Raw genomic sequence first — 16,205 nt, 5'->3', positions numbered from 1 at the left:
AGCCAGACACACACTGAACCTGACTGAAAAAAAAAATCAATAAAAGTGCAAAAGTCCTCCAGAATAAAGAAACTCAGAGCATGTGGTAACTATAACTGGTCTTTTACAAGTTGAGCTGAGCACAGCTACGCATATAAATGTTTGACTTTCATGAACATGTGTTGATTTAATTGCTTGTGATGGAGTTGTAGTGGTGATGATATTAGGAGCAGTTAACCCCCCTGTGAAGTAATGTTAGCTGTGTCTCACAGGGTTTGCATGCTGATCTTTACTTTAGTAACCTGTTAACTCACAGTCCTGCACATATCATATCAAAAACCGTTAGTCTTGTACTGTTGCACTGTTGGTGCTGGACTGAGTACATCTCTCTCTCTCTCTCTCTCTCTCTCTCTCTCTCTCTCTCTCTCTATCTATCTGTGCTTGCAGCTCAGGGCATGACTTCAAATGGTCAACTGCCACAGTTTGTTATTTGTGATTAATTATTAACAATGAGCACAAATGTTTTAGTGAAAGGATACCGCATGGCCTTGAGTACAAAAAACAACAAACAAACAAAAACGTATTTGATACGGAGACCCTGAGGGTCCATAGAGACATGAACTAACACGTAGTAACCAGATAGAATCTCGTTAGCATGCTCAGGAGCTTCGTACAGGTCTTCATACAAGTCTTTGTCCAGGTCTTCATATCGTACGAGTCTCCTTACGGATATTGTTACAGGTCTTCGTATTGTACGGGTCGCCGTAGTTTGATGACTTCACTGTGGGAAAACTCTTGGTGAGTCAGACCCTCTGGTCCGAGCTCAGACCAGACTCCCACACAAACACTCCAATAAGAGTGAAGTCTTTGTCCTCAATGTTGGTCACTTCTCTGAGAACTGTCAGGAGAACTCAGTCTCCCACAATGCAGTGCAGACTGTAATTGAATTCAGGAGAGTCTGGACAGGAATGAGGAAAGACGCTGTTGTTGGCTCGGTGGGAGAGGAGCAGTGAAGTGACACACACACTGCGGCTCGGACTTTAACCTGTTTTTGTGGCTGTTAAAGGCCGGCAGTGTTGTGGAGCAGCAGCAGACAGGCTGTCAGAGGACACATGTCAGAGCAAAGTCTGCGCAGGAAGCTCCTGCACAGCTCGGCTTCAGGCAGAATGCACAACCCGGGCAGCTGGAGGCTCTCCCGGGCTCTGAGTCTCCTCATCCTCCTGAGCCTGTGTGTCACTCCTGGAACGTCACACCCGCAGTGTCTGGACTTCAAGCCACCCTTCAGACCGCTCTCTCCGCTGCAGTTCTGTGTCATGTACAAGGACTTTGGCTGCTGCGACCACCAGAGAGACCAGGAGCTGATGCGCTCCTTCTACCGGGTCATGGAGCACCTGGACTCCCGCGGATATGAGAGGTGTGCAGGCTACGTGCTGGAGCTGCTTTGCCAGGTAAACTGAGGTCCCATTCCCACGACAACATTAGATGTGACGACACCGAATCCGTTAAAGAAAAGTCTTGCGTTTACACAGCAGGAACGGACACACTGACAACGATGTAGTTAGTATGCGGGGCCATGGGAGAGCGCTGTCGCTTGTTTTTGTAATGAAACGACACAGACGTGTGCAGAGAACAATACGCTATAAATGTGAACAAAATTGACAGCACCCGACATTCGTATGGGCTGATGACAAATCAGATGCTATTAGAGATGAGTCTCAACTATTAAACTACCAATATAGACTATAAAACTTGAGCTATACCATTACGGGGACAGCCATGTTTGTTTACAGGCACATGAGCAGGAGTGGGATACACATGTGTGGTCGCAGCTCTCCAGCAGTCTCTGCAGGAGGGAATTGCACCCGCGAAAGAAACGTTCCACCTTAGGAGCCGGTGGATGCAGTGAATCTGAACACCAAAACTTTCTTCACTTTTGGGGGATCCGTTTACACAGCATCCCCCAAAAGTGAAGAAAGTTTTGGAGATACACTCTTCTTCACTCTTATTGTCTTATTGTCTCTTATTGTCTTGTAAACGGGGCCTGAAGGTTGCTGGTTCGATACTGAAAAAAACGGTATACAATCAATTTTTTATTAAAGGATAAAGGATAAAGACTGGTGAAATGATGGATTAAATCTGAGATTTTAATTATTATTATTATTATTATTATTATTATTATTATTATTATTATTATTATTATTATTATTATTAAAGCATTTCATTTGACAATTTGGTTTTATTCTACTGCTCTACGTTTTTTATGTATAATCTCAACCCATGGTTTTATAATGAATGATCAACTTTATAGATAACTGAGCCACATCAAGGCCAGTTATACATTTAGTTGTGTATTTTTTAAATATTTCCATTTGGTATTTTATCATTTCAGCTTTAAAAGTGAGCTCAGAGTATGTATGTATTTTACCAGCTTTTTGCAAAAAACACACTGGCTGGAATTGCATGACAATTTTCAAATATGATTTGTCCAAGGATCAATCGATTCGATTTTGGGATCAACAGCTCCTTGAGAGGTAAGATATTAACTCTGTTGTGGACACATTGGAGCTCTGCGGCGGGCTGTGCACTCTGCTCCGGAGTTTGCAGCTAATATCTTGGTCCGGCAAGTATCTAGAAACACTGGTGTGAGTGTATTGACTTGGGTAGTGGTTTATCGCTGTGTCCCCGCTCAGCGTTGTGAAAAGATGAATTTTACTTTCAGTAAACTTAAAGAATAATTTCCTTCTGAGGAGTTAAGTGAATTAAACACCCTCATCAGTCCACATATGAGGCTGGTGGTCGTGTTATACAACCAATGGCAGATAAGTATTTCTCACATGTGCCCAATATATCAAATCTAGCTCATACTGTAGTGTTTAGATTTGAGTTCGCTCCTAGGTTCAGTATTGTTGTTTAGTTGACTCTCTGTCTCTGTATAAAAAAAACTCATGTTCTTTCAGTTTCTAAAATATTGTATGCGAGATGTCTTGTAGAAGCAGTGATTTGAAGGAAAGTAAGTAGAAATCCATGTTGTTGTTTTGGCATTGGCAGGCTTCACATAGCGAATGCAGATAGACAGTTGTTCAGTCCCATTTACATCCATGGATTCATCTGCACTGTAAATAACCTGGCCTTTTTAATTTCTTTAACAATGTATGTCCTCCCAAATCGGCTTTGGCCCACGGGCCTTAAGTTCTCTGCGGTCGAGGGAAAGTGAAACTTTAATACGCGTGACGTCAAAATCGTCATCCATCCTGTGCGCTAGGCTCCGCTCCGACCCTCTGCGGGGATTTTCGGGATGTTTATGTTATGGAACGCGCATGGAAGTGAACCAGGAGTGTAGTATGGAGGCAATCGTGTATCACCCGTGGCCTGAATATTCCAATGATAGGGTCCAGCCCAAGTATTTTGGCCGTCTCAGTGTCTGCTCAGCTTGAAATTTGGCAGGAAAACCTGTCCGTTGTCCGCGTCAGGCAGGTTGTCCGCTCATTAAGGTGTGTTAACAGTTAAATATGTGTCCGTGCACAGTGACGTGTCTGCCCAGTACTGGGTGTCCGCTCTTACCAGGTCCACTCCTCAGAGGTTCTACTGCATTTGGCATGTTTTGGCGAATGGTGTCGAATGAAGCTTTCCATGTTAGAAAATCATTAAAGTTACCATCTTCACTTTTTCCTGTCCCGTTTCCACGGAGTGCAACATTTCTCTTTGACAGGTTAATGACCACATCTAGAATGGAAAGCAAAACTTTGCGATTTGTGCAAATTTTCTCTTCATAGGCATCGCACAGTACAGCATGAATGTTTTTCTGTTGTCCTTGTGCAACAGACATGAAATCCTCAGAACACTCAGCAGCCTTTTGGTGTCCTGGACTACAACTGTGATATGAATTAAAACCTCATTTGTCCCCAATGGCCTTTTTAAAGTCACGGAATCCTTCATTGATGAAGACTGCGTATGTTGTTTTTGTGCTAAATGATATACGAATGGCACAGTATGCAGAATCTTCTAAAGATGAATAGCTAAGCCAGGGATATTTCTCCTCCCACTTCATGTTGTAGTGTAAAAGCTTTTCACCAAACTTTGTTTTGGGGCAGTGCTTTAAGTGCAAACAAATAAGTGCCTGTACTCCCCTTAATGACATGTTGTCATACAATTACGGGACAAAAACATGCGTGATATTCAGCAGCGTTTTTGGGGGCAGGTGCTCAGTGAAGAATAAAGGCACCTTGTGCAGCATATGGAACCTATTATATCAGCCTTATAATGGCAGATATGATAGCAGATTTTACAGATAGAAAAGTAGAAAAGAAAAAGAAAAAACTTTCATAAGGACAAGGTCCAGAGAGCTATGGGTAAGTGCTCTCTACCACCACCTAGTGTTTATCTGTGCATGCTACTGGTGATACTGATGATGAACTCTTGAAACAGAAATGTCACTAGTCTGTTACAGCAGACATGACTCACTAAACGATGCACACAAATCAGACGTGGTCGATAAGCAGTATTAACTCAAGCTAAATTTAACAAACTGTTTTTTGATGAATGGAGACTCATGTCCCAACTGTTATTTGGAGAAGAATGGAATTGAAGTACAATATTTTGAGCTAATTACCTATCTCATGCACTATGCATCTATTGGGAACTATATGGTATTCCATCTCTCATATTACTTTCTGGTACCACAATGCCAACACACAGTTTTGTCCACTACTCTTCTTCCATCATCACTGTATTTTATTGGAAAGACAAAATGCTGGCATACATAAATATCATACACAAATGTCCTAATTCTAAAGACACTCAGCATCAAAATAGCAATAAGCAGAATAATCTCTGCAGGTTTCACTGACCGCAGCATTGTTGCCACAGTCACAGTCTCATTTGATTTCACCAGGGAGCTAAATCCTACATCTGGAGAGTTGTTTTTGTCAGGACTTTAAACTGTTTCTTCACACCTTGTACTCATCTTCAAGCCCCACACCTGTGGAGCATGTCTTTAACCGACTACATACCCCCACAACTGGAGTGAAGGATTCGGGCAGACCGGGGAGGGGGTTTCCAGTGGGAAGGCTCCAGAGCAGTAATGTCCTGCTGCCCTGTGGGATGGTAGCCAGCACTTTCACGTTTGGCTAGCTGCTACTCTGTGAAGTGGGTTCCTGGGTGCTGGGTGGGCGGGGGCAAGATGGGTGAACCACCACCGACCTACACGGTTTGTGGGAGTTGACGGTGGTCGGGGTGGGGGGGCTAACCTGTTGCCTCGCTCCTTCTGGGTGGGCATCCGGGGCCTCAGGCGGCGGCCCCTGTGCCTCCGGGTCTTTGGGCTTGTGGGCGTTCTCTGCGGTCATTCAGGTGTCAGGGTGTCGGGTCCTGAGGCTCTTGGCATGGGATCTTAGCATCAGTCTATCGGGCTCCATCAGGACTCTTTTGGTAGCCAAACTTGGATGGGTGAAAATCACTCTGACTTCTGGCAAGACCCACAGATGCGTATAATCTCACTGGGCATAGTTGGACCCCCCCCCAACACGCATGCACGCATGTAAACACACACATACTTTTCTTCTGCAGTATTTTTATCTCAGCAAAACAGAAGAACTGTGAACAGAACGAGTGGATTGATTTTTTTGTGGTTGGATTTGGGTGCAAAAACTGGACTTTCATGTTCTGGAAACTAATGATTTACTAACTGCTTTGGTTTGCTTGCCTGGTTCAAATATCAGACGGGGCCTTTCTGTTTGGAGTTTGTATGTTCTCTGCATGTGTGTGTGAGTTTCCTCTGGGTACTCCAGTTTCCTCCCACAGTCCCAAAAAGATGCCCCGCGAGTCCCTGAGCAAGACTCCCGGCCCTCACCAGCTCCCCCCCCCCCCCCCCCAGTGTTGCTCTCTGTCGCTGCTACCGATGGGTCATTCGGTCAAATTGCCCAAAAGGGATTAATACAGTTGTTAAAATAAAAAATACATAACATCATTTTGTCTTTTCTAATTTCAAAATAAGATAACTTTGAAAACCCAAAAACTTTTTTCCTCCTTCTTCTCTCCTCTATCTCTCTCAGGAATGTTCTCCTTATGCCGCTCACCTTTTTGATGCAGAGGACCCGAGCACCCCGGTCCGGACCATCCCTGGACTCTGTCCTGACTACTGCTCTGAGTTCTACACCAAGTGCCACTCCACCTTACCTTACCTGACTGATGACCAACACATCGCACGGGTCATAGATGACCAGACACGTGTCTGTTCCTACCTGGAGCTCGGAGACATGGACTACTGTTATCCTCATCTACTCAGCAACCAGAAGCTCAACCAGAAGCTGGGTAGTGTCCAGTCAGACTCGGATGGCTGTCTCCAGCTGTGTCTGGAAGAAGTGGCCAACAGCCTGCGCAACCCTTTAGCCATGGTGCATGCTAACGATGGTACACATAGGTTCTTTGTGGCAGAGCAGGTGGGCTTGGTCTGGACTTTCCTTCCTGATCGCTCCAAATTGGACAACCCATTTCTAAACATTACCAAGGCTGTGCTTACTTCATCCTGGGAGGGGGATGAGAGAGGCTTCCTGGGACTCACATTTCACCCCGAGTACAAATACAACGGGAAGTTCTACGTGTACTATTCAGTGGAGATTGGTCTAGATGAGAGGATCAGGATCAGTGAGTTCCGCGTGTCGAGCCATGACATGAATGTGGCGGATCACACCTCTGAACGGTAGGTATGGATTATAGTTCCAGATTAGTTAGCAGAGGTCACTACGATTTCTAACGAACTCAGAGAATCTGTTTGTACAAATCTGTCTGTTTTGTCATGTCTGTTTTACTCCTAGAGTTGTTCTGGAAATTGATGAACCAGCATCCAACCACAATGGAGGGCAGCTGCTCTTTGCAGATGATGGTTACTTGTACATTTTCACGGGGGATGGTGGAATGGCCGGAGATCCATTTGGGATGTTTGGAAATGCCCAGAATAAGTATGGAGGCTGCTAAATGCTTGTTCAATATTGCATCTTCAATACATCTTACACATCCATATTTCCATGAATTATTTTTATTTCAACGGTGTGGCAGGGAACCCTGCTACTCCAGGTTACAGACACAGACACAGAGCCAATCTTCCTCGTCAACATGTTTTATTCAATTAACTGCACAATCATCCACCCAAAGCAACCTCACTGCAAACACTTCCCTGCTGACTGTTAATGTTGCAGCTCTTCTGCTGCTTGGCTGCTGTGTGTATCCCAGGCCACGTTGACACTTACCCAGGTATTTACAAAAGCTATGATATCTCTCTGCATTTGGCCTTGCATTTACACATGAACACAGCTACGAGTATAACAACAAATTATGATTTCTGAAAACTCCGGCCACAGTGGAGATTTGGAAAAAGTCTTGTCTCCGTTTGCATCTAAAGCGGGGTAGGTGGAGATTTTCGTCACAATATGCGAGAGAAGCATCATCTTTGTGTGACCTGTGTTTACAGTTTGAACGCTGTGATGAAAATAGATCCAGTGAAAGCTGCTTTTTGTTTTCCTTTTTTTGTTTTATATTCTAACCCCACATGTTAACACTTGTTTATTGGTCTCAACAAACAAACTTTCACTGAAATTACTCGCATTGAGGACATTGTGCGTTTTCTAAGACTCTGATTGGCTATCATGGCTCATGCTTCTCTTTACACTGCCCCCTATGGGTTTGGCATGCTCATAGTAGCTCTAATCCAGGTGTATATGCGGGTCCGTATAAATTATGTTTTTTTATAAACAAATGTAAATTAAGATTTTTTTGTAAACGTCGACGGGGAAATATCGTTTTTTGTAAAAACCCGGGTACGTGTAAATGCGTGTGTGTCCTTCATCCATGCTTCCCTCGTGCTTCCTCCACCTGTCACACCTCTATCCCTGTGGCTCCTCCCTTTGAGGGAAGAGAGGTGATCAGCCCCTGATGACTGTCGGGTGCGCCGCATCCACCTCCCTCCCACAAACAGTTTCAATAGAACGTGTCACGTGTGGCACATGTAACCTAGAAAACCAGCATAACCATCTCCTTTCACACCGCATAATAAATTGCAAGTTGATTCATTGTGATATCAAACAGGTTTTCTTACAATTCACATCAAAAATACATTTTTAATGTATGAGCATTTTAGATTCAAACAAAACAAAAAACATCTCAGATGAAAATTTGTTGTGAAACCAGTGAGTTCTGATTATATTAAAATTGTAAAAACGTCCTTCCTCAATTGAAGTGAATGTACTGGAGGGGCGACACTGAATGTACTCCGAAAGCAAACATGGCATCTACACAAATTTTAATTAATCTACTATGACACTTGTTATATTACGTGTGTGCTCAAGTTGTGACATTCTAAGCTCATATCAACAATTAATTTGTAATGTTTCCTTCTCAATTATGGCCATTGATAATTTTTTTTCATATTGCCCTCAGGACGAATCTCGTTTTACAAAAGAAAAGATGGGTAGTCCATTTACTTTCTGTACTGGAATGAGGAAAACTTGTATTTTTCTGTGAAAGATGCCCCTCAGATTTTCTTTGTCATGTTTTCCAGGTCAGCTCTTCTGGGTAAGGTTCTTCGTATCGATGTGGATGTGAGTGAGAGAGGGGCGCCATACAGGATCCCTCCAGACAATCCCTTCATCCACGAGCGCGGCGCACGCCCCGAGGTTTATGCCTTTGGCGTCCGCAACATGTGGAGGTGCTCGGTGGACCGTGGTGACCCTCTGACCAAAGAGGGCAAAGGTCGTCTCTTCTGTGGGGACGTGGGCCAGAACAAATTTGAAGAAATCGACATTATTGAGAAGGGCCGTAATTATGGCTGGAGAGCCAAAGAGGGCTTTTCCTGCTATGATAAAAAGCTCTGTCGCAACGGCTCATTAGGTAATGCACCAAAAGGATGCGTGTTCGTCAAACATCCAAATAAGTAATGCAGCATAACCTGAAATGTGTTGGAGCAGAATGTCTCCCACTTTGATTTCTTAATCAGAATTCTAATTAATTTTGTATAGAGTCCTTTAAATGTGTCCTCCACATCCAGCATGTTTGTGACAAGATTTGTCTCTGCAGTGTGGAAAGTTAATTAAAAAACAAATACAAGCATTTACAAAGCTCAGCTCACAGCTTGTAGAACACAAGCTACATTTCAGATTTAATGAGACGTTTCACAGTTTAATGGAAAATATTGGCTCATTTTGATGGCAGCAGCACGTCTCAAAAAAGCTTTGGATTAGAGAAGATGCAGTGTTTGTAACAGCTTTAAAGTGTACTCATGGACTGCCAAATTCAAGAGATTCAAGAGGCTTCAGATTGTCATTTCTAGAGCAGCAAGTACCAAGAAAGCAAATGGTTCTGCATTGCTAAACTCAAACGTAAAGACAATATCTTTAAAATCTGTAAAATGTTCAAAATAGAAGTACAAATAGGACCATGAACTGTGTTCACGGACAGTGATTACTGGAAGTGACCCGGAGTTCATGCGGTCGTTAAATGCAGTGAGAGTTTCGAAGATCACCAACTTCAGTCTTGACCTTTGACCTTGTCCCGGCATGCGGCCATATCTCCTGACTCTAAATCTTTGTTGACTTTATACTCTTGTCGTTCAGAGCTGGGTGTTCTAAGGCTCTCTGAAATGTTCCTTTAATGCCCGTCTGACCTGTTAATTAACCCATAAACCTAATTATGGCTCGAGTTCTCCTTTGGATTTGCGCTTTGTCATGCGCTCTTCTGTTTTCAGATGTGTTACTGTCGTTCCATCCAAATTGAGTTCACATTTTCTCTGAAGCTGTGAACGGTGTTGTCTGTGATACCATCTTCCATAGGGGATAAGAAAACTGGAATTCAGTTTTTAATTATATTGAACTCAGTGACCCACATTTTGAGGAATTGGTTTCGCACATTTTACTGGCAAAAATATATAATAAGCTTTTGTTTTGGCTTCACAATTTTCATTATGGGAAAGAGTCAAAATGTGCATGTTTTGCTTTTTAGGTCTTTTTAAGACTTTTTTAGTGTTCATGCAACATTTTGCTAATCGGCAGGTATTGTCAATGACGGGTTCACACTCTATCCACATTTGCATTGATATTTTTTGGGTTGTATTTACTTTGACTCTTCATCCTCTTCATTTCTGTAAAACTTTGGAAAACACAGTGGAAAATGAACAAAACAATTCACAGACATCATGTTATTGTTAATTCAATGAATAATATATATATTTTTTTCCATAGATGATGTCCTGCCTATTTATGCGTATCCTCACAAGATGGGAAAATCAGTGACTGGTGGTTATGTGTACCGAGGCTGTGAATATCCAAATCTCAACGGGATGTACATATTTGGGGACTTCATGAGTGGGTAGGTCGAAATAAAATAATAAAGTACATGACCATCTTGACATGGTAACAGTTCATAGGTCACTTTTCAAAATCTGTTATCAGAATTTGACTTGCTTCACGTTTACTTGGAACATTATATCAATCTTATGAAGCACATCTTCACTTTATGTATTAACTGTTTTTCTTTCCAGAGCAGCAGATTGGTTGATTTATAACCCCTAACCCTGAATAATGAGCTGATAAATCTTTAGTCCTGCTGAGAAATGTATTCACAAAATCGGAAATGACTAAATCCTCCCTTCAAGAAAAGCTTCAACAAACTCCTTTACATACACTACCAAATAGTATTTAATCCCAACCACTGTCCCTCTGTTTGCTCGGTTTGTTCATATATATAGCAGAATGTATGACATGATAGATGGCCGGGAAATATTTTCAGGATGAAACACAGAAGGTTGTATTGATGCCCTGGAAACAACGGAAACAATAAGATCACATTATTCAGGGAGCGCTGGTGACTTGTGTGAAGACGACACTCTCATCATTATAGAAATGTTTGTTAAATCTATCAAGTTTGTCAATGAATGCTGCAAGACTAATCGGGCCCCCCAGAAGGTTAACTTTGGCCTGCAGGGTGATACTGCAAAGTTGAAAAACCTCGGTAGAGAAAAGATTGTCTGAAAAGAGTTTCTCTAAAGATTCTTCTCAGCTGCTGCGGTGACCGTGAGCAAACTGCTGGTCAAGTAGCAGATTAGCATCAGAGATACCATGTGACAGTGAATTTATAAAAACGTGCACATTTTGCTTGTGATCAATGCCAATGTTCAGCTTGCATTAATCTAAAATGAAACCACATGGAAGATAAGATATTTAGCACATTCAGGGCAGAAAATCAGTAATGTATTACTTATTTGTTGAATCTATTTGAAACAATTCAAGGAATAAAACTAGCTAATCAACAGTAAAAAATTAATTTATTCAAAGTACTTTATTTCACAATGTGTTGAAGTTCAGAGAAACATTCAGAGTTATTTGCAGGATAAATGAATCTTTAATATTACAGGTTTGATGAGAGGAAATGAACCATGTCAGAAAAACGCAGTGAATCACAGAAACCGTCCAAGAGTCTGCATTTAGGTTTTTATGCGTCAGTTTTATTCTTTATCGACTTTATTCTGGTATTTTAGTTCTGACAGAGAGTACAAAGTAACTTAACATGTTTTCATGTATTGAACTTTGTGTTGCAGGCGTTTGATGAGCCTGCAGGAAGACCATAGGACGGGAAAATGGAGCTACAATGAGATCTGTATGGGGATGGGCCTGACCTGTGCCTTTCCTGGACTGATCAACAACTATCACCAGTACATCATCTCCTTCGCTGAAGATGAATCTGGTAATGAATCAGAAGGTTGGTGTTTGCTGAGTGTTTTCATTGTTGGTTGACGTGTTTGTTTCTCTCCAGGTGAGTTGTACTTCATGTCCACTGGAATCCCGAGTGCCACCTCAGCTTCAGGAGTGGTTTATAAGCTGGTGGATCCCTCGAGGTGAGCAGTGTGATAGGATGTGTTCACTGCTTCATATGAAGAACAGGAACCTTAAACTGACCACAGCTGCTTCACATCTGGAAATGATTTTAATCATGTGTCTTTGAGGTGAACAGAAGAGCTGGGACATAATGTCTTCCAGCTGTCTTTAGGTTTTGATAAAGGGTGAAGCTGTGTGGACACTGAAAGTCTTTTCTCTTCACGTCTTATTGTCCTCAGATTTCCTCACACTGCTGGTTTATGTCCCCAAACTGAGTTGTAACTGTGAGCTGAGCATTAACTTCAGCTTCACCATGAGACTGTTGTATGTCAAAGCAGAAGTAAAGGACCCAGTGTCTTCACAGTGTCCTCCAGTCAGTCCTCACAGTGTCCTCAGGTCAATCTACATAATGTCTTCACGTCAGTCAGTGTCCTCAGCTCATTCAGTGAGCCATGATGTGACTCATGTTTGGGACATTCTCAGCTGGTACTTATTTAATGACTGTTTGCTGCAGAAGAACAAAGCTGAGACTATTTGATGTGTGACAGAAAAAATCTGCCAACCAGACAGCGTCACTTATTAGAGTTCTTTTAAAAACTGGAAAACTTCTTATCTCAGGGAATAAAATCACAGCAGCATGGAACTGCCATTACACCTCAGTACGGTGAGTCAGAAACACCTCTAACCCTTCTCAAGGCTAGTATACACTACAGGATTTCTCAAATCTTCACAGATTTAGAAACCACACACTTGATGACCACAAAAGACAGATCGCACAAGATCGCTCTTCTGATCTGATAGTGTGTGGTTTGACTACAGAGCTCACCACACTAACAGATCCTTCAGCAGAGTATCAGGCTCTTCACGCTCAATATTCCAAATCTCACGTAGTAAAACTTGACTTCAGTGTAAAACACGGCATGTACATGTAAACAAACATGTTGCCACAAATCAACCTCGGGCCTATATTACAACTCAGGATTACCTCTTATCGAGGTAACTTCAGGGTTAACCCTGGGTTTTGTGTACTGTGAAGCAGATCCACTTCTTACCAGGATAAATCACCACCGTACTCTGATGTTTAACTCCGGATGAGAGCGTAAAAGCACCGACTTCTCAGATCTCATGGAAGATTACCTGCTTATTTATTAGAATATCTTGATTGGTGGGTGGATTGTACCGCCCACTTGGTATACTCAGAGTGCAGCGGAGCAGGGTGTGTTTAGAGAAATCTTTATGACATAATAAAATAAATCCTCGTCAATGAGGCTTTGAAGGATGTTCTTGTTTTTGACTTGTTATGAAGTCTGTTTAGCTCTACAAGGGTTGATCTGTAATAATGAGGTTAAACATTTTGGTCACGTCTGATATAACTGCAGAAATATGAATTTATGGAATTTTATCTACTCTACCGTCAGGGTGATGAATTAATATTCCAACACAAAATGCATTCATTCAAGGGAAACAGCCTCTAAGCAACTTCGTGGGAAATATAAATCTTCATTATGAAACGGTCCTGATGTCCTGTTGTCTCCACATTCTATACCGCCTTACCGGAGCTGTACAGTAAAGTTCATACAGTTCAGTTTTATTTCTATCAGATAAGATAAACCTTTATTAGTCCCGCAAGTGGGAAATTGCAGAGTCACAGCAGCATGGTTGACAGTTACATAGAGATGACATGCTCCAGCAGACCACTGCTTAAAAGTGGCTTCACCTGCTGAAATTCACCCGGCAAGTTTGTTTTCATCCCCCCTCCATTTTGAGTGGGAAGTTGTGTACACAACTTTCAGGCCCCGTTTTGTGTGTATTCTACCTTTATAAATGAGACCCCATGACGGCAGAAAAACAGTCTCGTGTCCACATGCTGTGGGTGACCAGTGAGGACCCAGGATGTAAGGTGATGGTCAACCCCTGCATGCTTCATCTTGTTCCTCAGATGCACAGGCTGCATGGTGTTGAAAGCAATGGAGAAAAAAAAAACATGATCCTCACAGTGATTCCAGCCTTCTCCAAGTGAGACAAGGCTTGATGTTGGAGATGGATGACGGTGTCCTCCACCGCAGTACCAGGTTCGTAGGCACACTGGAGCGGGTCCATGTAAAGCCTCACCATCAGGCAGTGATGGGCGAGGACCAGCCTCTCCAGGGTGGGATGTTAAAGCCACTGGCCTCTAGCTGCTGAAGACCTTCAGATGTGGGGTCTTTCACAACCAACAAAAAGTACATAATGATCTGAAGGCACTTTTACAGAGAATAACCCAACAATTCCACTTGAGGAGGAAGAGGCGGTGGAAAAGCAAAACTTAAAAAGCACTGGAATAATAGAGAGAACTCTGCAGAACCAGACTTAGAGGTGGAGACTTTCTGTTGTTCGAGGATGGAAAACGAGAAAAGAACAGGACAGACAGCAACAAGCAACAAATCCACTAAATCCACACACTGGGACTGGTTCCACATGAGATGCTCTTAGGTAACAAAGTGTTTCGTGCTGCCTTTTGATGATCACAGTCAACGTGTTTTTTTGTTTTCTGTCTTTCAGACGTGCTCCACCAAGACAGTGTCACTATGAACCTCTTCCTGTCAGAGTGAAAAGTAATGTCATCAGGTTTGTTCCCCAGGAAAGTAAGTCTGCCTTGAAAAGCATTCAAATCAAAGAACACAACATTTTATCAGGCATTATATATGTATTTGCTGTATTTTCTTTCATTGCTGCATTAGCACTTATTCTACTTGAACCACCAAAAGGCAACGTAGAGCCACTGCCCACGGAGTCGAACGACTGGCTGCAAGAGCTCCTTGATCGTCTTGAAGAACACGGAGCAAACCTGCCCCCATCAGTACCCACTGCGCCAGTCAAACCAAGAAGCTCCAGACGGAAAGGTCGGCGTAGAAAGGGCAAATCCAGAGCTGGAAGTGAACCTGAGCTCCAGAACGGAGCAGTGAGGCTCGCGGGTGACGAGCACGGCCGCGGTGACCGCGGACGTGTTGAGGTCTACTTCAACGGGATTTGGGGCACCGTTTGTGACGACCTGTGGACGACCGAAAATGCTGCGGTAGTCTGCCGCCAGCTGGGCTTCCAGTTGGCTCTAAAGGCCAGTAAGAACTCAGAGTTTGGAGAAGGGACTCATCTGCGGATTCTCCTGGATGACGTTCAGTGTGGAGGGACTGAGTCCAGACTGCTGGACTGCAGACACGCTGGAATCGGGACTCATAACTGTGCTCACTATGAAGACGCTGGAGTGATCTGTGGAAACTCTATTGTAGAAGTGTAATGTGAGGTCAAAGCTAAGCACCTAACTAACCTTCACAGTCGGAACAAGTGACACTACAATCATTCGTCTCCTGAATGGACAAATCAGACAATACATGATGTTATAATTGCTTCCACAGAGGGGGCTAACCGTGAGAGTGACATTGGACAATGTTGTGTTTGGACCTCATCAACAAAAGTCGATAAAAAAAATTACTTTGAACACAACACAGATATATCATGTGATCGGAAGAAGTTCAATGCTGCATATGAATACAGTTTAAAAAAAAAAACACCATCAGAAAGTCACGGGTTACTTTGCTCATGTAAAATTTTGTAATGTATCGAGTTTTCTAATCCTCTCCATGTAATAAATCCAATAACTATTTGAATAAAGGCTTTGTGGTAGGCTCTGCATTTTCCCCCAGAGAAAATTAGTCCATTATTCATTTTGTCAGTTTCTTGGTGAGACGATGACAGTATTGTAATGCAGCTCATTACACAGTATTAACAAGTGTAGCTGTATTTATCCCTACATAACTATAGTAACCAGCCAAGGCCCTGGGGGAACACCATGGCAGGAACATATGACACACAAAACCCTCTTCACTCCTGGTTGCAACCTTCCAAATATTAAACTAGACTAAACTAAACTAGGTCAACAAACTAACTATACAAACTAAGCAACAAAAACACAACACAACACAGTCATTACCGACAACAACAAGCCTAATCTAACCCCAAATAAAGACATTTGTAATACCACCGACCCAACTCCCATAATGCATTGCAGCGATCAGCTCCGTGATGCTACAATATGTTTCGGCTGGCAAGTGTTAATCTAACAAAATCAAGATGGTAAAACGCCATTAAAGAAACTTCAACAATTATTCAATAGCAGTCTCCAGACTCTCCCAACAAGATATAGCTCATGGCACGGCGGTGCCTCCATTGTTTATGTTGGAAATACAGAAACACAACTCGTACGGCTGAGATGTCTTCGGTGCTGAAACTATTATTGCGGCACAAATTCACATGAAAGTCCGAACAATTTTCTGAGCTTTGCTTTGCTGAAGGTCTGACTCCAAAAACAAGTGCGACACTGAGTTGATCAAAAAT

At 42.7% G+C, this 16,205-nt stretch overlaps 1 protein-coding gene across 2 annotated transcripts; it reads left to right on the top strand.

Annotated features, from left to right (window-relative positions):
• Nucleotides 1-907: 907 nt before the first annotated feature.
• Nucleotides 908-15,516, top strand: hhipl1 (HHIP-like 1). 2 transcript variants are annotated; one of them, XM_080480595.1, is made up of 9 exons: nt 908-1,427; nt 6,027-6,673; nt 6,789-6,932; nt 8,528-8,856; nt 10,203-10,329; nt 11,558-11,703; nt 11,773-11,854; nt 14,376-14,458; nt 14,555-15,516. In XM_080480595.1, exons 1-9 carry the CDS (start codon nt 1,092-1,094, stop codon nt 15,106-15,108), a joined length of 2,448 nt encoding a protein of 815 aa, XP_080336721.1. In that variant the 5' UTR covers nt 908-1,091; the 3' UTR covers nt 15,109-15,516. The 2 variants fall into 2 exon arrangements, with proteins under 2 accessions (XP_080336721.1, XP_080336722.1); XM_080480596.1 differs by having other exon boundaries at nt 935-1,427; nt 14,376-14,428; nt 14,555-15,510.
• The last annotated feature ends 689 nt before the right edge of the window (nt 15,517-16,205 follow it).

This window comes from Lipophrys pholis, assembly GCF_963383615.2.
Source record: "Lipophrys pholis genome assembly, chromosome: 14".
Lineage (NCBI taxonomy): Eukaryota > Metazoa > Chordata > Actinopteri > Blenniiformes > Blenniidae > Lipophrys > Lipophrys pholis.
Note: the sequence above shows the minus strand (reverse complement) of the source record. Positions and strands in the feature narration are given on the sequence as shown.

What these genes read in the sequence shown, in the direction of transcription:
- hhipl1 (XM_080480595.1), top strand. Translation starts at nt 1,092, where the DNA reads ATGTCAGAGCAAAGTCTGCGCAGGAAGCTCCTGCACAGCTCGGCTTCA. An exon ending in TGCTGGAGCTGCTTTGCCAG is followed by an intron (nt 1,428 to 6,026) that starts GTAAACTGAGGT and finishes TATCTCTCTCAG; the next exon opens with GAATGTTCTCCTTATGCCGC. An exon ending in TTTGGAAATGCCCAGAATAA is followed by an intron (nt 6,933 to 8,527) that starts GTATGGAGGCTG and finishes CATGTTTTCCAG; the next exon opens with GTCAGCTCTTCTGGGTAAGG.